The sequence below is a fragment of the Nerophis lumbriciformis genome, linkage group LG37 (genome assembly GCF_033978685.3).
Source record: "Nerophis lumbriciformis linkage group LG37, RoL_Nlum_v2.1, whole genome shotgun sequence".
NCBI lineage: Eukaryota > Metazoa > Chordata > Actinopteri > Syngnathiformes > Syngnathidae > Nerophis > Nerophis lumbriciformis.
Genome location: NC_084584.2, coordinates 8,318,434 through 8,340,000, shown reverse-complemented (window position 1 = coordinate 8,340,000; position 21,567 = coordinate 8,318,434). Strand labels below are relative to the sequence as shown.

Sequence of the window (21,567 nt, the reverse complement as noted above, 5' to 3'; positions counted from 1 at the left end):
TAAGAAGCAGGAATGAAAATGGAAAAGTAAAACATAATAAGTTCGTATCGACATGTGCCAGATTCAAACCTTAAACCAATAATAATATGAGGGACAAACTGTAAAAATTTATTATTAATCTACTTGTTCATTTACTGTTAATATGTGCTTATTTTCTGTTTTAACATGTTCTATCTACACTTCTGTTCGAATGTAATAATCACTTATTCTTCTTTGATACTTCACATTAGTTTTGGATGATACCACACATTTAGTTGTCGATCCGATACCAAGTAGTTACAGGATCATACAATAAAATATAATAACTAATAAACCAATAATAATATGGTCAAGAAATACTGATGTAAAGGGTAGGTGTCGCGCTCTTTTCTGTTTGAACATGTTCTATCTACACTTCTGTTCAAATGTAATAATCACTTATTCTTCTCTTCTTTGATACTTGACATTCATTGTGGATGATACCACAAATGTAGGTATGGATCCGATACCGAGCAGTTACAGGATCATACAATAAAATATAATACAGTTAGGAAATACTGATGTAAAGGGTAGGTGTCGCGCTGTAAGGAGCAGGAACGAAAATGGAAAAGTAAAACATAAGTTCGTATCGGCATGTGCCAGATTCAAACCTTAAACCAATAATAATATGAGGGACAAATTGTAAAAATGGATTATTCATCTACTTGTTCATTTACTGTTAATATCTGCTTATTTTCTGTTTTAACATGTTCTATCTACACTTCTGTTAAAATGTAATAATCACTTATTCTTCTCTTCTTTGATACTTGACATTAGTTTTGGATGATACCACAAATGTAGGTATCGATCCGATACCGAGTAGTTACAGAATCATACAATAAAATATAATACCAAATAAACCAATAATAATATGGTTAAGAAATTCTGATGTAAAGGGTAGGTGTCACGCTGTAAGGAGCAGGAACGAAAATGGAAAAGTAAAACATAATAAGTGCGTATCGGCATGTGCCAGATTCAAACCTTAAACCAATAATAATATGAGGGACAAACTGTAAAAATTGATTATTCATCTATTTGTTCATTTACTGTTAATATCTGCTTATTTTCTGTTTTAACGTGTTCTATCTACACTTCTGTTCAAATGTAATAATCACTTATTCTTCTCTTCTTTGATACTTGACATTAGTTTTGGATGATACCACACATTTAGGTGTCGATCCGATACCAAGTAGTTACAGGACGATACAATAAAATATAATAACTAAAACCAATAATAATATGGTCAAGAAATACTGATGTAAAGGGTAGGTGTCGCGCTCTTTTCTGTTTTAACATGTTCTATCTACACTTCTGTTCAAATGTAATAATCACTTATTCTTCTCTTCTTTGATACTTTACATTCATTGTGGATGATACCACACATTTAGGTATCGATCCGATACCGAGCAGTTACAGGATCATACAATAAAATATAATACAGTTTGGAAATACTGATGTAAAGGGTAGGTGTGGCGTTGTAAGGAGCAGGAACGAAAATGGAAAAGTAAAACATAATAAGTGCGTATCGGCATGTGCCAGATTTGAACCTTAAACCAATAATAATATGAGGGACAAACTGTAAAAATGTATTATTAATCTACTTGTTCATTTACTGTTAATATCTACTTATTTTCTGTTTTAACATGTTCTATCTACACTTCTGTTCAAATGTAATAATCACTTATTCTTCTCTTCTTTCATACTTGACATTAGTTTTGGATGATACCACACATTTAGGTATGGATCTGATACCAAGTAGTTACAGGATCATACAATAAAATATAATACCAAATAAACCAATAATATTATGGTTAAGAAATTCTGATGTAAAGGGTAGGTGTCGCGCTGTAAGAAGCAGGAATGAAAATGGAAAAGTAAAACATAATAAGTTCGTATCGACATGTGCCAGATTCAAACCTTAAACCAATAATAATATGAGGGACAAACTGTAAAAATGTATTATTAATCTACTTGTTCATTTACTGTTAATATCTGCTTATTTTCTTTTTTAACATGTTCTATCTACACTTCTGTTCAAATGTAATAATCACTTATTCTTCTCTTCTTTGATACTTGACATTAGTTTTGGATGATACCACACATTTAGTTGTCGATCCGATACCAAGTAGTTACAAGATCATACAATAAAATATTATACAGTTAGGAAATACAGATGTAAAGGGTAGGTGTTGCGCTCTTTTCTGTTTTAACATGTTCTATCTACACTTCTGTTCAAATGTAATAATCACTTATTCTTCTCTTCTTTGATACTTTACATTCATTGTGGATGATACCACAAATGTAGGTATCGATCCGATACCAAGCAGTTACAGGATCATACAATAAAATATTATACAGTTAGGAAATACAGATGTAAAGGGTAGGTGTCGGGTTGTAAGGAGCAGGAAAGAAAATGGAAAAGTAAAACATAATAAGTGCGTATCGGCATGTGCCAGATTTGAACCTTAAACCAATAATAATAATATGAGGGACAAACTGTAAAAATGGATTATTAATCTACTTGTTCATTTACTGTTAATATCTGCTTATTTTCTCTTTTAACATGTTCTATCTACACTTCTGTTAAAATGTAATAATCACTTATTCTTGTCTTCTTTGATACTTGACATTAGTTTTGGATGATACCACACATTTAGGTATGGATGTGATACCAAGTAGTTACAGGATCATACAATAAAATATAATACCAAATAAACCAATAATAATATGGTTAAGAAATTCTGATGTAAAGGGTAGGTGTCGCGCTGTAAGGAGCAGGAACGAAAATGGAAAAGTAAAACATAAGTTCGTATCGGCATGTGCCAGATTCAAACATTAAACCAGTAATAATATGAGGGACAAACTGTAAAAATGTATTATTAATCTACTTGTTCATTTACTGTTAATATCTGCTTATTTTCTGTTTTAACATGTTCTATCTACACTTCTGTTCAAATGTAATAATCACTTATTCTTCTCTTCTTTGATACTTGACATTACTTTTGGATGATACCACACATTTAGGTATGGATCTGATACCAAGTAGTTACAGGATCATACAATAAAATATAATACCAAATAAACCAATAATAATATGGTTAAGAAATTCTGATGTAAAGGGTAGGTGTCGCGCTGTAAGGAGCAGGAATGAAAATGGAAAAGTAAAACATAATAAGTTCGTATCGACATGTGCCAGATTCAAACCTTAAACCAATAATAATATGAGGGACAAACTGTAAAAATGGATTATTAATCTACTTGTTAATTTACTGTTAATATCAGCTTATTTTCTGTTTTAACATGTTCTATCTACACTTCTGTTAAAATGTAATAATCACTTATTCTTCTCTTCTTTGATACTTGACATTAGTTTTGGATGATACCACACATTTAGGTGTCGATCCGATACCAAGTAGTTACAGGATCATACAATAAAATATAATACCAAATAAACCAATAATAATATGGTTAAGAAATTCTGATGTAAAGGGTAGGTGTCGCGCTGTAAGAAGCAGGAACGAAAATGGAAAAGTAAAACATAAGTTCGTATCGGCATGTGCCAGATTCAAACCTTAAACCAATAATAATATGCGGGACAAACTGTAAAAATTGATTATTCATCTACTTGTTCATTTACTGTTAATATCTGCTTATTTTCTGTTTTAACATGTTCTATCTACACTTCTGTTAAAATGTAATAATCACTTATTCTTCTCTTCTTTGATACTTGACATTAGTTTTGGATGATACCACACATTTAGGTATGGATCTGATACCAAGTAGTTACAGGATCATACATTGGTCATATTCAAAGTCCTCATGTGTCCAGGGACTTATTTACTGACTTTATAAACATAATATAATTGTTTTTACAACGAAAGAAGATTTTGTGTTGCCAAAAAAATATCAATGTAATCATAGTAGTATCGACTAGATACACTCCTGTACTTGGTATCATTACAGTGGATGTCAGGTGTAGATCCACCCATGGCGTTTGTTTACATTGTGACGGCGGTGAGCTATTGTATCCTCCTATGGTGTGTAGTGAAGCATGTTTAGCTATTCCTCGTCCTCCAGTGATAATGCTACTTGTAAGAAACGTATCTTATTTGTCGCCATGGAGACCAGGATTAGTGATTTAGAAGTAGCTAAAACACTGCAGGTGCAGCCATCGTTTTTTTAATGTAACCTCTTTGATTAAACAAATACAAGCAGAAACTGAAAGTTTCGATCACTTCCTGTCCCTTCATCCAGAGGAGGTGTTGGTTACCTGGGCAGCAGCTGCCAGGGCGTGTTGGTTACCTGGGCAGCAGCTGCCAGGGCGTGTTGGTTACCTGGGCAGCAGCTGCCAGGGCGTGTTGGTTACCTGGGCAGCAGCTGCCAGGGCGTGTTGGTTACCTGGGCAGCAGCTGCCAGGGCGTGTTGGTTACCTGGGCAGCAGCTGCCAGGGCGTGTTGGTTACCTGGGCAGCAGCTGCCAGGGCGTGTTGCTCCTGCTGCTGCACTTCTTTCTGCAGGAGTTGGAAGCGATGCTCCGAAGAACTGCAGGGTCTGTCTGCACCGGACTGAGCCGCCAAAGGAGCCTGGCTGGCGGGCGAGCTCAGAAGGAGAGAGCCATCATCGGAGAACTGCGGAGCAGAAGGGACATGAGATCTAGTCTTAGACTTAGATTGTTACATCGAGTCTTAGACTTAGATTGCTACATCTAGTCTTAGACTTAGATTGTTACATCTAGTCTTAGACTTAGATAGGTCACACCTAGTCAGACTTAGACTGCTACATCTAGTCTTAGACTTAGATTGGTCACATCTAGTCTTAGACTTAGATTGTTACATCTAGTCTTAGACTTAGACTGCTACATCTAGTCTTAGACTTAGATTGGTCACATCTAGTCTTAGACTTAGATTGTTACATCTAGTCTTAGACTTAGATTGCTACATCTAGTCTTGGACTTAGATCGGTCACATCTAGTCTTAGACTTAGATTGGTCACATCTAGTCTTAGACTTAGATTGTTACATCTAGTCTTAGACTTAGATTGCTACATCTAGTCTTGGACTTAGATCGGTCACATCTAGTCTTAGACTTAGATTGGTCACATCTAGTCTTAGATTTAGATTGGTCACATCTAGTCATAGACTTAGATTGGTCACATGTAGTCTTAGACTTAGATTGGTCACATCTAGTCTTAGACTTAGATTGGTCACATCTAGTCTTAGACTTTGATTGGTCACATCTAGTCTTAGACTTCGATTGGTCACATCTAGTCTTAGACTTCGATTGGTCACATCTAGTCTTAGACTTCGATTGGTCACATCTAGTCTTAGACTTAGATTGGTCACATCTAGTCTTATACTTCGATCGGTCACATCTAGTCTTAAACTTAGATTGGTCACGTCTAGTCTTAAACTTAGATTGGTCACATCTAGTTTTAGACTTAGATTGGTCACATCTAGTCTTAGATTGGTCACATCTAGTCTTAGACTTAGATCGGTCACATCTAGTCGTAGACTTAGATCGGTCACATCTAGTCGTAGACTTAGATCGGTCACATATAGTCTTATACTTCGATCGGTCACGTCTAGTCTTATACTTCGATTGGTCACGTCAAGTCTTAGACTTCAATTGGTCAAACAAGTCTTAGACTTCGATTGGTCACATCTAGTCTTAGACTTAGATTGGTCACATCTAGTCTTAGACTTTGATCGGTCACATCTAGTCGTAGACTTAGATCGGTCACATCTAGTTTTATACTTCGATCAGTCACGTCAAGTCTTAGACTTCGATTGGTCACGTCAAGTCTTAGACTTCGATTGGTCACATCTAGTCTTAGACTTAGATTGCTACATCTAGTCTTAGACTTAGATCGGTCACATCTAGTCTTAGACTTAGATTGTTACATCTAGTCTTAGACTTAGATTATTACATCTAGTCTTAGACTTAGATTGGTCACATCTAGTCTTAGACTTAGATTGTTACATCTAGTCTTAGACTCAGATTGTTACATCTAGTCTTAGACTTAGATTGCTACATCTAGTCTTAGACTTAGATTGGTCACATCTAGTCTTAGACTTAGATTGTTACATCTAGTCTTAGACTTAGATTGTTACATCTAGTCTTAGACATAGATTGCTACATCTAGTCTTAGACTTAGATTGCTACATCTAGTCTTAGACTTAGATTGTTACATCTAGTCTTAGACTTAGATAGGTCACACCTAGTCAGACTTAGACTGCTACATCTAGTCTTAGACTTAGATTGGTCACATCTAGTCTTGGACTTAGATTGTTACATCTAGTCTTAGACTTAGATTGTTACATCTAGTCTTAGACTTAGACTGCTACATCTAGTCTTAGACTTAGATTGGTCACATCTAGTCTTAGACTTAGATTGTTACATCTAGTCTTAGACTTAGATTGCTACATCTAGTCTTGGACTTAGATCGGTCACATCTAGTCTTAGACTTAGATTGTTACATCTAGTCTCACACTTAGATTGCTACATCTAGTCTTAGACTTAGATTGGTCACATCTAGTCTTAGACTTAGATTGTTACATCGAGTCTTAGACTTAGATTGTTACATCTAGTCTTAGACTTAGATTGCTACATCTAGTCTTAGACTTAGATTGCTACATCTAGTCTTAGACTTAGATCGGTCACATCTAGTCTTAGACTTAGATAGTTACATCTAGTCTTAGACTTAGATTATTACATCTAGTCTTAGACTTAGATTGGTCACATCTAGTCTTAGACTTAGATTGTTACATCTAGTCTTAGACTCAGATTGTTACATCTAGTCTTAGACTTAGATTGCTACATCTAGTCTTAGACTTAGATTGGTCACATCTAGTCTTAGACTTAGATTGTTACATCTAGTCTTAGACTTAGATTGTTACATCTAGTCTTAGACTTAGATTGCTACATCTAGTCTTAGACTTAGATTGCTACATCTAGTCTTAGACTTAGATCGGTCACATCTAGTCTTAGACTTAGATTGTTACATCTAGTCTTAGACTTAGATTGTTACATCTAGTCTTAGACTTAGATTGTTACATCTAGTCTTAGACTTAGATTGTTACCACTAGTCTTAGACTTAGATTGTTACATCTAGTCTTAGACTTAGATTGTTACATCTAGTCTTAGACTTAGATTGTTACATCTAGTCTTAGACTTAGATTGGTCACACCTAGTCTTAGACTCAGATTGTTACATCTAGTCTTAGACTTAGACTGGTCACATCTAGTCTTAGACTTAGACTGGTCACATCTAGTCTTAGACTTAGATCGGTCACATCTAGTCGTAGACTTAGATCGGTCACATCTAGTCGTAGACTTAGATCGGTCACATCTAGTCTTATACTTCGATCGGTCACGTCTAGTCTTATACTTCGATTGGTCACGTCAAGTCTTAGACTTCAATTGGTCAAACAAGTCTCAGACTTCGATTGGTCACATCTAGTCTTAGACTTAGATTGGTCACATCTAGTCTTGGACTTAGATTGGTCACATCTAGTCTTAGACTTCGATTGGTCACATCTAGTCTTAGACTTCGATTGGTCACATCTAGTCTTAGACTTCGATTGGTCACATCTAGTCTTAGACTTCGATTGGTCACATCTAGTCTTATACTTCGATTGGTCACATCTAGTCTTAGACTTCGATTGGTCACAACTAGTCTTAGACTTCGATTGGTCACATCTAGTCTTAGACTTCGATTGGTCACATCTAGTCTTAGACTTAGATTGTTACTACTAGTCTTAGACTTAGATTGGTCACATCTAGTCTTAGACTTAATTTGGTCACATCTAGTTTTAGACTTAGATTGTTACATCTAGTCTTAGACTTAGATTGTTACTACTAGTCTTAGACTTAGATTGGTCACATCTAGTCTTAGACTTTGATCGGTCACATCTAGTCGTAGACTTTGATCGGTCACATCTAGTCGTAGACTTAGATCGGTCACATCTAGTTTTATACTTCGATCAGTCACGTCTAGTCTTAGACTTCGATTGGTCACGTCTTAGACTTCGATTGGTCACATCTAGTCTTAGACTTACATTGGTCACATCTAGTCTTAGACTTAGATTGGTCACATCTAGTCTTAGACTTAGATCGGTCACATCTAGTCTTAGACTTCGATCGGTCACATCTAGTCGTAGACTTAGATCGGTCACAGCTAATCGTAGACTTAGATCGGTCACATCTAGTCTTATACTTCGATCAGTCACGTCTAGTCTTAGACTTCGATCGGTCACGTCAAGTCTTAGACTTCGATTGGTCACATCTAGTCTTAGACTTAGATTGGTCACATCTAGTCTTAGACTTAGATTGGTCACATCTAGTCTTAGACTTAGATTGGTCACATCTAGTCTTAGACTTCGATCGGTCACATCTAGTCGTAGACTTAGATCGGTCACATCTAGTTTTATACTGCGATCAGTCACATGTAGTCTTAGACATCCATTGGTCACATCTAGTTTTAGTCTTAGATTGACTTAGATAGCGAGTAATAAGTCAAAGGTAGCGTGTAAGAGATAGTGAGTAAACGATAGCGGCTAAGAGGTAGCGGGTACTGGGTAAAAGGTACTAGGTAAAAGGTAGTGTGTAGAAGGTAGTGGGTACTAGGTAGTGGGTACTAGGTAGTGGGTACTAGGTAAAAGGTAGTGTGTAGACGGTAGTGTGTAGAAGGTAGTGGGTACTAGGTAGTGGGTAAGAGGTAGTGGGTACTAGGTCGTTTTTTTGATTGCATAAACTGCCACAAGGTGTCACTCTGCACAATTTGTCTAAAATGCTGTCTAGGTTTTTCATTCATTTGTGCCAAGACCTAGTTCTTGGGATTCAGCAGGAGTTCAGCATAAAGTAGAAATAGTCTGAGAGCCTCAATAAATGTCACTCTGCGAGCATGTTGTTGTTGGAACAAGATGAAGAATGGCCACCATAAAACCACCATGGCTCCCTACCTTCCCGTCTTTTCCCGGGACCTTCTTGTTTCTCTCCAGGTCTGATGAGGTGGTGCCCTCCATGCTGTCCTCTGTGGTGCCTTCAAGGTCAGTCTCTGACCACGCAAACCTCCTCTCCGCTGCAGGACCAGCACACCCTTTCAATGCCGAACCCGTCCGGTCTCCAGTGTGAACCGCCGGGTTCTGACGGATGACTTCAGGAAACACTGCCGGGTCATAAGAACTAGTCAAACCTGACATGTCCTCCTGCTCCTTGGTCTGGTCCTCCTGGTCCTCCTGGTCCTCGGTCTTCTGCTGCAGAGTCAGCTGGTGGCACACATCGAAGGCCTGACCCACGGTCCGCACGATCCTCATGGCCTGGGACTGGAAGAAGGACAAAGACCGGGAGGGTTTTTCATTTCCCAGACAATAAGCAAAGGACTTGTTGTCACTGGTCTCCATGGAATTGATCAACTGCCCTCTCAACAAAATTGACAAAATCTCGGGTTTGGGGGAACCTTTTGGTACTAAAGTTCATGGAACAGTGAAGTCCGTCACACACTTACAGTACCACGGACTAAAGTTCATGGAACAGTGAAGTCCGTCACACACTTACAGTACCACGGACTAAAGTTCATGGAACAGTGATGCCCGTCACACACTTACAGTACCACGGACTAAAGTTCATGGAACAGTGAAGTCCGTCACACACTTACAGTACCACGGACTAAAGTTTATGGAACAGTGATGCCCGTCACACACTTACAGTACCACGGACTAAAGTTCATGGAACAGTGAAGTCCGTCACACACTTACAGTACCACGGACTAAAGTTCATGGAACAGTGAAGTCCGTCACACACTTACAGTACCACGGACTAAAGTTCATGGAACAGTGAAGTCCGTCACACACTTACAGTACCACGGACTAAAGTTCATGGAACAGTGAAGTCCATCACACACTTACAGTACCACGGACTAAAGTTCATGGAACAGTGAAGTCCGTCACACACTTACAGTACCACGGACTAAAGTTCATGGAACAGTGATACCCGTCACACACTTACAGTACCACGGACTAAAGTTCATGTGAAGTCCGTCACACACTTACAGTACCACGGACTAAAGTTCATGGAACAGTGAAGTCCGTCACACACTTACAGTACCACGGACTAAAGTTCATGGAACAGTGAAGTCCATCACACACTTACAGTACCACGGACTAAAGTTCATGGAACAGTGAAGTCCGTCACACACTTACAGTACCACGGACTAAAGTTCATGGAACAGTGATACCCGTCACACACTTACAGTACCACGGACTAAAGTTCATGTGAAGTCCGTCACACACTTACAGTACCACGGACTAAAGTTCATGGAACAGTGAAGTCCGTCACACACTTACAGTACCACGGACTTAAGTTCATGGAACAGTGATACCCGTCACACACTTACAGTACCACGGACTAAAGTTCATGTGAAGTCCGTCACACACTTACAGTACCACGGACTAAAGTTCATGGAACAGTGATACCCGTCACACACTTACAGTACCACGGACTAAAGTTCATGGAACAGTGATGCCCGTCACACACTTACAGTACCATGGACTAAAGTTCATGGAACAGTGATGCCCGTCACACACTTACAGTACCACGGACTAAAGTTCATGGAACAGTGAAGTCCGTCACACACTTACAGTACCACGGACTAAAGTTCATGGAACAGTGATGCCCGTCACACACTTACAGTACCACGGACTAAAGTTCATGGAACAGTGAAGTCCGTCACACACTTACAGTACCACGGACTAAAGTTCATGGAACAGTGAAGTCCGTCACACACTTACAGTAGCACGGACTAAAGTTCATGGAACAGTGAAGTCCGTCACACACTTACAGTACCACGGACTAAAGTTCATGGAACAGTGATGCCCGTCACACACTTACAGTACCATGGACTAAAGTTCATGGAACAGTGAAGTCCGTCACACACTTACAGTACCACGGACTAAAGTTCATGGAACAGTGAAGTCCGTCACACACTTACAGTACCACGGACTAAAATAAACTAAAATAAAACCATAAATGACAAATACATTTTCCAACATGTCCTCTTATTCCAGACGTGTTCTTGACGTGTTCTGTCACTAAAATGATGTCTTTGTTTCTCCTCCATGTTCAGTCTCACACATCTTGACAGAAATAAAAGATGTTGTGTCTCAGAGATGTTGTTGACAGAAATAAAAGATGTTGTGTCTCAGAGATGTTGTTGACAGAAATAAAAGATGTTGTGTCTCAGAGATGTTGTTGACAGAAATAAAAGATGTTGTGTCTCAGAGATGTTGTTGACAGAAATAAAAGATGTTGTGTCTCAGAGATGTTGTTGACAGAAATAAAAGAAGTGACAGTTTGCGTCACATGACTTGCCTGCACACAACCGCTGTCTGTATGGTTGCCATGGGAACAATGTCGGCATCACTGTGTTCTCTCCTCACCACCCAGATACCAGCACACAATATCAGTGCAGGAAACGTGGCTGTGGGTAGTGGGTACTAAGTAAAAGGTAGTGGGTATTAGATAAAAAGGTAGTGGGTAAGAGGTAGTGGGTACTAAGTAAAAAGGTAGTGGGTAAAAGGTAGTGGGTACTAGATAAAAAGGTAGTAGGTAAAATGTAGTGGGTACTAGATAAAAAGGTAGTAGGTAAAATGTAGTGGGTATTAGATAAAAAGGTAGTGGGTAAAAGGTAATGGGTACTAGATAAAAAGGTAGTGGTAAAAAGGTACTGGTACTAGATAAAAAGGTAGTGGGTATTAGATAAAAAGGGTAGTGGGTATGCGGTAGTGGGTACTAGGTAAAAGGTAGTGGGTAAGAGGTAGTGGGTACTAAGTAAAAGGTAGTGGGTAAGAGGTAGTGGGTACTAAGTAAAAGGTAGTGGGTAAAAGGTAGTTGGTACTAGATACAAAGTTAATGGGTAAAAGGTAGTGGGTACAAGATAAAAAGGTAGTGGGTAAAAGGTAGTTGGTACTAGATACAAAGGTAATGGGTAAAGGGTAGTGGGTACTAGATAAAAAAGGTAGTGGGTAAAAGGTAGTGGGTACTAGATAAAAAGGTAGTGGGTATTAGATAAAAAGGGTAGTGGGTATGCGGTAGTGGGTACTAGGTAAAAGGTAGTGGGTAAGAGGTAGTGGGTACTAAGTAAAAGGTAGTGAGTAAGAGGTAGTGGGTACTAAGTAAAAGGTAGTGGGTAAAAGGTAGTGGGTACTAGATAGAAAGGTAGTCGGTAAAAGCTAATGGGTACTAGATAAAAAGGTAGTGGTTAAAAGGTAGTGGTACTAGATAAAAAGGTAGTGGGTATTAGATAAAAAGGGTAGTGAATAAGAGGTAGTGGGTACTAGGTAAAAGGTAGTGGGTAAAAGGTAGTGGGTACTAGATAAAAAGGTAGTGGGTAAAAGGTAGTTGGTACTAGATACAAAGGTAATAGGTAAAAGGTAGTGGGTACTAGATAAAAAGGTAGTGGGTAAAAGGTAGTTGGTACTAGATACAAAAGGTAATGGGTAAAGGATAGTGGGTACTAGATGAAAAGGTAGTAGGTAAAAGGTAGTGGGTACTAGATAAAAAGGTAGTGGGTAAAAGGTAGTTGGTACTAGATACAAAGGTAATAGGTAAAAGGTAGTGGGTACTAGATAAAAAGGTAGTGGGTAAAAGGTAGTTGGTACTAGATACAAAAGGTAATGGGTAAAGGATAGTGGGTACTAGATGAAAAGGTAGTGGGTAAAAGGTAGTGGGTACTAGATAAAAAGGTAGTGGGTATTAGATAAAAAGGGTAGTGGGTAAGAGGTAGTGGGTACTAGGTAAAAGGTAGTGGGTAAGAGGTAGTGGGTACCAAGTAAAAGGTAGTGGGTAAGAAGTAGTGGATACTAAGTAAAAGGTAGTGGGTAAGAAGTAGTGGGTACTAAGTAAAAAGTAGTGGGTACCAAGTAAAAGGTAGTGGGTAAGAGTTTGTGGGTACTAAGTAAAAGGTAGCAGGTAATAGGTAGTGGGTACTAAGTAAAATGTAGTAGGTAAAAGGTAGTGGATACTAGATAAAAAATGTAGTGGGTAAGAAATAGTGGGTACTAGGTACAAGATTGTGGGTAAGAGGTAGTGAGTACTAAGTAAAAGGTAGTGGGTAAGAGGTAGTGGGTACCAGGTAAAAGATAGTGGGTAAGAGGTAGTGGGTACTAAGTAAAAGGTAGTGGGTACTAGGTAAAAGGTAGTTGGTACTAAGTAAAATGTAGTGGGTAAAAGGTAGTGAGTACTAGATAAAAAGGTAGTGGGTAAGAGTTAGTGTGTACTAAGTAAAAGGTAGCAGGTACTAGGTAGTGTGCACTCAGTAAAAGGTAGTTGGTACCAAGTAAAATGTAGTGGGTAAAAGGTAGTGGGTACTAGATAAAAAGGTAGTGGGTAAAAAAATAGTATAAAACATATGATGAAATATAAATATTACATGAATAGGTACATAAACAACATTAAGAGAATATTAGTAAAAATATTAATGATTAAGATAGAAAACAATAAAATAATAGAAAACAAATGACTAGTGAAAAGTCTGATTAAAAAGTTGTGTCTTTTGCCAATGCAGAGACTTTAAAGCTGGTGTAATGTGCGCCCACCCTCTGGTATTTGGTAAAGGTAAAAGGCCAGGGTGAGAGGACCCCAGGAGCCGCAAATGTTGATACAGTAAAAGCAGCAAAGATAGACAAGGTGTAAGGCCATTAAGTCATTTAAAAACTAATAATATAACTTTAAAATCCACCCTGAAACAGACAGGGAGCAAATGTAGCAACTTTAAAACTGGTGTAATGTGCGCTCTGGTATTTGGTAAAGGTAAAATCCCAGTGCCAGAGAACCCCAGGATCCGCGAGGGTTGATACGGTAGAAGGCGCAAGGCCATTAAGTCATTCAAAAACTAAAAATAGAACTTTAAAATCCACCCTGAAGTGGACAGAGAGCCAATACAGTGACTTTAAAACTGGTGTAATGTGCGCCCGCACTCTGGTATTCGGTAAAGGTAAAAGGCCAGTGCCAGAGGACTACAGGGTCCTTGAGGGTTAATACGGTAGAATGCGCTTGGCCATTAAGTCATTTAAAAACTAAAAATGGAACTTTAAAATCCACCCTGAAGTGGACAGGGAGCCAATGTAGTGACTTTAAAACTGTTGTAATGTGCTTGTGCCTTCTGGTATTTGGTAAAGGTAAAAGGCCAGTGCCAGAGGACTACAGGATCCGCGAGGGTTGATACGGTAGAAGGCGCGAGGCCATTAATTCATTTAAAAACTAAAAATATAACTTTAAAATCCACCCTGAAGCAAAAAGGGAGTGAATGCAGTGACTTTAAAACTGGTGTAATGTGCGCTCTGGTATTTGGTAATGGTAAAAGGCGCTTGGCCATTAATTCATTTAAAAACTAAAAATACAACTTTAAAATCCACCCTGAAGTGGACAGGGAGACAATGCAGTGACTTTAAAACTGGTGTAATGTGCGCTCTGGTATTTGGTAAAGGTAAAAGGCGCTTGGCCATTAATTCATTTAAAAACTAAAAATACAACTTTAAAATCCACCCTGAAGTGGACAGGGAGTCAATGCAGTGACTTTAAAACTGGTGTAATGTGCGCTCTGGTATTTGGTAAAGGTAAAAGGCGCTTGGCCATTAGTTCATTTAAAAACTAAAAATACAACTTTAAAATCCACCCTGAAGTGGACAGGGAGTCAATGCAGTGACTTTAAAACTGGTGTAATGTGCGCTCTGGTATTTGGTAAAGGTAAAAGGCGCTCGGCCATTAGTTCATTTAAAAACTAAAAATACAACTTTAAAATCCACCCTGAAGTGGACAGGGAGCCAATGCAGTGACTTTAAAACTGGTGGAATGTGCGCTCTGGTATTTGGTAAAGGTAAAAGGCGCTTGGCCATTAGTTCATTTAAAAACTAAAAATACAACTTTAAAATCCACCCTGAAGTGGACAGGGAGCCAATGCAGTGACTTTAAAACTGGTGTAATGTGCTCGCGCCTTCTGGTATTTGGTAAAGGTAAAAGGCCAGTGCCAGAGGACTACAGGGTCCTTGAGGATTAATACGGTAGAAGGCGCTTGGCCATTAAGTCATTTAAAAACTAAAAATATAACTTTAAAATCCACCCTGAAGCAAAAAGGGAGTGAATGCAGTGACTTTAAAACTGGTGTAATGTGCGCTCTGGTATTTGGTAAAGGTAAAAGGCGCTTGGCCATTAGTTCATTTAAAAACTAAAAATACAACTTTAAAATCCACCCTGAAGTGGACAGGGAGTCAATGCAGTGACTTTAAAACTGGTGTAATGTGCGCTCTGGTATTTGGTAAAGGTAAAAGGCGCTTGGCCATTAATTCATTTAAAAACTAAAAATACAACTTTAAAATCCACCCTGAAGCAAAAAGGGAGTGAATGCAGTGACTTTAAAACTGGTGTAATGTGTGCCCGCCATCCATCTCAACCGACACTTCAGTTCAACTCACCTTCCTCTTGGACTTGAAGACGTTGCAGCGGAAACTGTTGCTCTCACCGTCTCTGGCGATGTAGCTGAAGATCTTCAGGTCTTGTGCGTCATGCGAGACATAAAAAATCCTGTTGGGGGGGGTCAGCAGGTTTTACTAGCATGGAGGATCCCGGTCTTGGTTTCCAATAATCCTACCTGTAGATGGGGTCCTCCGACACCAAGATGGTGTTCTGGTCCCAGGTCCAGCCTTTTCTCTGCCAGGACAGCCAAAAGTGAATGATTGCCCAGAGCCACTTGAATGATGACGCCACCAACCTTCTTCTTCCTCAGTACGACCTTGACAAAGTCCGTGGACACCACGATGTTGACCTTCTTCTTCTTGATGTTCTTCAGTTTGAACTCGTACTGTGCAAAAAAACACAAGGTCAGCGTCTCAAAGTGGTCCAAACACCGAAGGAGAGACAACATTGTGTTTACACGCCACAGATGATGGATGGAAAAGGGAGGTGGCCGCAGATAGCAGCACACATTTTCTGATTAAGGTCCTCCGGAGTAAAAACCGAGGCACGCTCTTCGTCTTTTAAGCTTTGGAATTCAGACTTCCATCCGTCTTCATGATTGATGCTGGATCTTCCACAGATGGAGAATTATTTAAAAAGGTGACAACATTAGATGATTAATTCATCCCTCCTGGATATTTGACATAGTCCTACTAGGCTTGGAGGGGATACCAGTACTAGTATAGTATCATGGTACTAATCAATCCATAACGGTACTATATTCTCTTTAAAATACCGGTTCCACATTTGTATTATTTTAACATTTTTTAAAAGGGCATGACATTGCTGGTTTTTACGAGCAGAGGAGCATGTTTGGCAGCGCACACACACTGAGTACTTACAAGCAGACACCATAATGACATCATTAAATACAGTAGTGTAGTAGACCTAAGTATTCATTAAGTACCACCATAATGACAACATTAAATACAGTAGTGTAGTAGACCTAAGTATTCATTAAGTACCACCATAATGACAACATTAAATACAGTAGTGTAGTAGACCTAAGTATTCATTAAGTACCACCATAATGACAACATTAAATACAGTAGTGTAGTAGACCCAAGTATTCATTAAGTACCACCATAATGACAACATTAAGTACAGTAGCGTAGTAAACCTAAGTATTCATTAAGTACCACCATAATGACAACATTAAGTACAGTAGCGTAGTAAACCTAAGTATTGATTAAGTACCACCATAATGACAACATTAAATACAGTAGTGTAGTAGGCCTAAATATTCATTAAGTACCACCATAATGACAACATTAAGTACAGTAGTGTAGTAGACCTAAGTATTCATTAAGTACCACCATAATGACAACATTAAATACAGTAGTGTAGTAGACCTAAGTATTCATTAAGTACCACCATAATGACAACATTAAATACAGTAGTGTAGTAGACCTAAGTATTCATTAAGTACCACCATAATGACAACATTAAATACAGTAGTGTAGTAGACCTAAGTATTCATTAAGTACCACCATAATGACAACATTAAATACAGTAGTGTAGTAGACCTAAGTATTCATTAAGTACCACCATAATGACATTAAATACAGTAGTGTAGTAGACCTAAGTATTCATTAAGTACCACCATAATGACAACATTAAATACAGTAGTGTAGTAGACCTAAGTATTCATTAAGTACCACCATAATGACAACATTAAATACAGTAGTGTAGTAGACCTAAGTATTCATTAAGTACCACCATAATGACAACATTAAATACAGTAGTGTAGTAGACCTAAGTATTCATTAAGTACCACCATAATGACAACATTAAATACAGTAGCGTAGTAGACCTAAGTATTCATTAAGTACCACCATAATGACAGCATTAAATACAGTAGTGTAGTAGACCTAAGTATTCATTAAGTACCACCATAATGACAACATTAAATACAGTAGCGTAGTAGACCTAAGTATTCATTAAGAACCACCATAATGACAACATTAAGTACAGTAGTGTAGTAGACCTAAGTATTCATTAAGTACCACCATAATGACATCATTAAATACAGTAATGTAGTAGACCTAAGTATTCATTAAGTACCACCATAATGACAACATTAAGTACAGTAGCGTAGTAGACCTAAGTATTAGTTAAAAAACTAGGCAGAGGTTTAAGTATATCTCATAGTTTTCCAATCCAATGTCCTTTATTAAATGTGACTATTAACAATATTAAAGTGGTGATGGTTTCACCTGACCAAGGTCTTCATGTCTCACTGGATCTGATCACAGCCGAGTGTGAAGTGACTGGGATGAGAATCAGCACTTCCAAGTCCGAGTATGGAAAAGGGTGTACCCACTATATTTTACCCACTTCCTAGTACCCACTACCTTATACTTAGTACCCACTATCTTTTACTTACTACCCACTACCATTTACCCACTACCTTTTACTTAGTACTCACTATCTTTTACTTACTACCCACTACCATTTACCCACTACCTTTTACTTTGTACCCACCATCTTTTACCCACTACCTAGTACCCACTACCTTTTACTTTGTACCCACTATCTTTTACCCACTACCTTTTACTTAAAACTCACTACCTTTTACTTACTACCCACTACCATCTACCCACTACCTTTTACTTTGTACCCACTATCTTTTACCCACTACCTTTTACTTCGTACTCACTACCCTTTACTTACTACCCACTATCTTTTACCCACTACCTTTTACTTAGTACTCACTACCCTTTACTTACTACCCACTACCATTTACCCACTACCTTTTACTTAGTACCAACTATCTTTTACTTAGTACCCACTATCTTTTACCCACTACCTTTTACTTAGTACTCACTACCTTTTACTTACTACCCACTACCTTTTACCACTACCTTTTACTTTGTACCCACTATATTTTACCCACTACCTTTTACTTAGTACCCACTATCTTTTACCCACTACCTTTTACTTAGTACCTACTATCTTTTACCCACTACCTTTTACTTAGTAACTACTATCTTTTACCCACTACCCTTTACTTTGTGCCCACTACTTTTTACCCACTTCCTAGTACCCTACTACCTTTTACTTGGTATCCACTTTCTTTTAACCACTACCTTTTACTCACTACCTTTTACTTAGTACCCACTACCTTTTACTTAGTAACCATTACCTTTTACCCACTACCTTTTACTTAGTACCCACTACCTTTTACCCATTACCTTTTACTTTGTACCCACTATCTTTTACCCATTTCCTAGTACCCACTACCTTTTACTTAGTACCCACTATCTTTAACCCACTACCTTTTAATTAGTACCCACTACATTTTACCCACTACCTTTTACTTTGTACCCACTGTCTTTTATCCACTACCTTTTACTTACTACCTTTTACCCACTACCTTTTACCCACAACCTTTTACTTAGTACCCACTACCTTTTACCTAGTACCTTTTACTTAGTAGCCACTACCTTTTACCCACTACCTTTTACTTAGTATCCGCTATATTTTACCCACTTCCTAGTACCCGCTACCTTTTACCTGCTATCTTTTACTTAGTATCCGCTATCTTTTACCCACTACCTTTTATTTAGTACCCACTACCTTTTACCCACAACCTTTTACTTAGTACCCACTACCTTTTACCCACTACCTTTTACTTAGTAGCCACTACCTTTTACCCACTACCTTTTACTTAGTATCCGCTATATTTTACCCACTTCCTAGTACCCGCTACCTTTTACCTGCTATCTTTTACTTAGTATCCACTATCTTTTACCCACTACCTTTTACTTAGTACCCACTACCTTTTACTTAGTAGCCACTACCTTTTACTTAGTAGCCACTACCTTTTACCCACTACCTTTTACTTAGTACCCACTACCTTTTACCCGCTATCTTTTACTTAGTATTCGCTATATTTTACCCACTTTCTAGTACCCGCTACCTTTTACTCGGTATCTTGTACTGACTACCTCTTAACCACTACCTTTTACATAGTACCTTTTACTAACTACTTTTTAACCACTACTTTGACCCGCTATCTTTTACCCACTACCTTTTACTTAGTATCCGCTATATTTTACCCACTTCCTAGTACCCGCTACCTTTTACCTGCTATCTTTTACTTAGTATCCACTATCTTTTACCCACTACCTTTTACTTAGTACCCACTACCTTTTACTTAGTAGCCACTACCTTTTACCCACTACCTTTTACTTAGTACCCACTACCTTTTACCCGCTATCTTTTACTTAGTATTCGCTATATTTTACCCACTTTCTAGTACCCGCTACCTTTTACTCGGTATCTTGTACTGACTACCTCTTAACCACTACCTTTTACATAGTACCTTTTACTAACTACTTTTTACCCACTACTTTGACCCGCTATCTTTTACCCACTTTCTAGTACTCACAACCTTTTACTGACTAAATTTTACCCACTACCTTTTACTTAGTACCTTTACCCCACCTCATGATTGGAAGAAGGTGAATGGATTCTTATTGCAATCTAAATATTTCACTGATATATTTTTTCCTCTTTGAAGAAAACACGTTTTGAGAGGTCATCTTCTACTTCTGCAGTTGATGAACTGGCGGCCAAATGCTTTTTCTTAAAATAAATACTTTTGTTTTGTTTTCCAAAAGTCGGCGCGGCTCAGCCTTTTGGGAGACGTCACAGTGGTACGTGACACACCACCACCTCCTCCTCTTATGGACACTTTCATTTCCCTTCTTTTGGTTTGTCCAAAGAGGCCTGGAGGACTTCGAAGCACCAAGGTATGTCACTGCGGACAACACTTGGATCTTACACCACATCTCAGAGTGGACTAGTAAATCCCATCCTGTGTGTGTGTGTGTGTGTGTGTGTGTGTGTGTGTGTCCCTCACACTGCAGTGAGAAGTAATTGCTCTGCAGTCCTTGTCTGGACCGGAGCCTTGAGAGATGTTGCTTCCTCCAAGGGTGTGCAACATAAAGCTCAGGGATAAAACCCTGACTGAAGATGGCAAACATGGAGGACTTCAAAGATGGGTTAGGGTTAAGGATGGAGACGACTTAGGACTTAAGACAGGTGTGCCGACCACTTTTCAATATTTAGTTCTTTCTTACTCGGATCCTCCTCATGGCGGCGACTATCTCCATGCGACTGCCAGGACGACCCACCTCCAGGCTGCCGATGTACTGCAACACAACATTTACTATTGTTATTATTATTATTATTACTTATATCTCTGGTGGCAACACACAAAGTTAGTGAGGACAAACAGTATGAAATGACATTGTGCACAATAAGGAGCATTACCTTGGCCTCGAAGGAGACTCCATGCTGGAACACCTCCTCGTTATGCATAGGAACCCTCAGGTCGTGGGAGTCGTCCACCAGATTGTACTTGGTCACACCTGGCATCGCTCATTCATTCACTAATCACTAATCACTAATCACACACACACACACACACACACACACTTGCACACACACACACACACTTGTTATGCCTGAGATCCCCCGCAGTGTCACTCCCAGGATCGGTCCAAGACGGATCGATGTCCGCGGAGAGAGAGCACCGCTTGAAGGCAGATCGGTGACCGGTGTGTCCTGCCTCCCTTTGGCGGAGGATTGCGCGCCGCTTTCCGGGCTCAGCGCATCGCGTGTGTGGTTCCTCCCCCGGCCGATCGGCGTCACGGAGCGGGTGTTTGTGTCACGGTCGCCGCTGTCATCCCTCAGTGGGAGTGAGGAGGGAGCAAAGTGCAGCTGCTCTCTGGCGACACTCAGCGGCGCTAAGTGGTACTGCGCCTGTAAACACCTTGCATTGTGCAGCCTTCAAGGTCTGACGTTAGAAAACATTTCAACATCCATCCATCCATCCATCCATTTATAAATGACAAATAACCTTGGTTTTTAATGTCAACACAGTCGTCCCTCGTTTAGCACCGTTAATTGGTTCCGAACACCAAAACATTCACACATATATGGTTTTCTTTCTTCTTCTGCAGATTTTGCCGTGCTCTACCTCACCCCATTCAAACCCTTCCAACTTCAAACTGTTCAGCCTATTCGGGAAACGCG

The 21,567-nt window shown here is 39.0% G+C and overlaps 1 protein-coding gene across 2 annotated transcripts in view; it reads right to left on the bottom strand.

Moving 5' to 3' along the window:
* Window positions 1-20,936, bottom strand: part of LOC133577417 (carboxyl-terminal PDZ ligand of neuronal nitric oxide synthase protein-like) — a 26,015-nt gene extending 5,079 nt beyond the window's left edge. The window contains exons 1-8 of one of the 2 annotated variants that reach the window (XM_072912551.1): window positions 20,803-20,936; window positions 20,610-20,681; window positions 15,779-15,868; window positions 15,659-15,717; window positions 15,483-15,591; window positions 9,209-9,338; window positions 8,976-9,094; window positions 4,481-4,645 (exon numbers count right to left, since the gene is read on the bottom strand). In XM_072912551.1, coding sequence (XP_072768652.1) covers window positions 4,481-4,645; window positions 8,976-9,094; window positions 9,209-9,338; window positions 15,483-15,591; window positions 15,659-15,717; window positions 15,779-15,868; window positions 20,610-20,681; window positions 20,803-20,907 — 849 coding nt within the window. In that variant the 5' untranslated portion in view covers window positions 20,908-20,936. Of the gene's footprint in view, window positions 1-4,480; window positions 4,646-8,975; window positions 9,339-15,482; window positions 15,592-15,658; window positions 15,718-15,778; window positions 15,869-20,609; window positions 20,682-20,802 lie in introns of both variants that reach the window. The other variant, XM_072912550.1, reaches the window with a different exon arrangement.
* Between the last annotated feature and the right edge of the window lie 631 nt (window positions 20,937-21,567).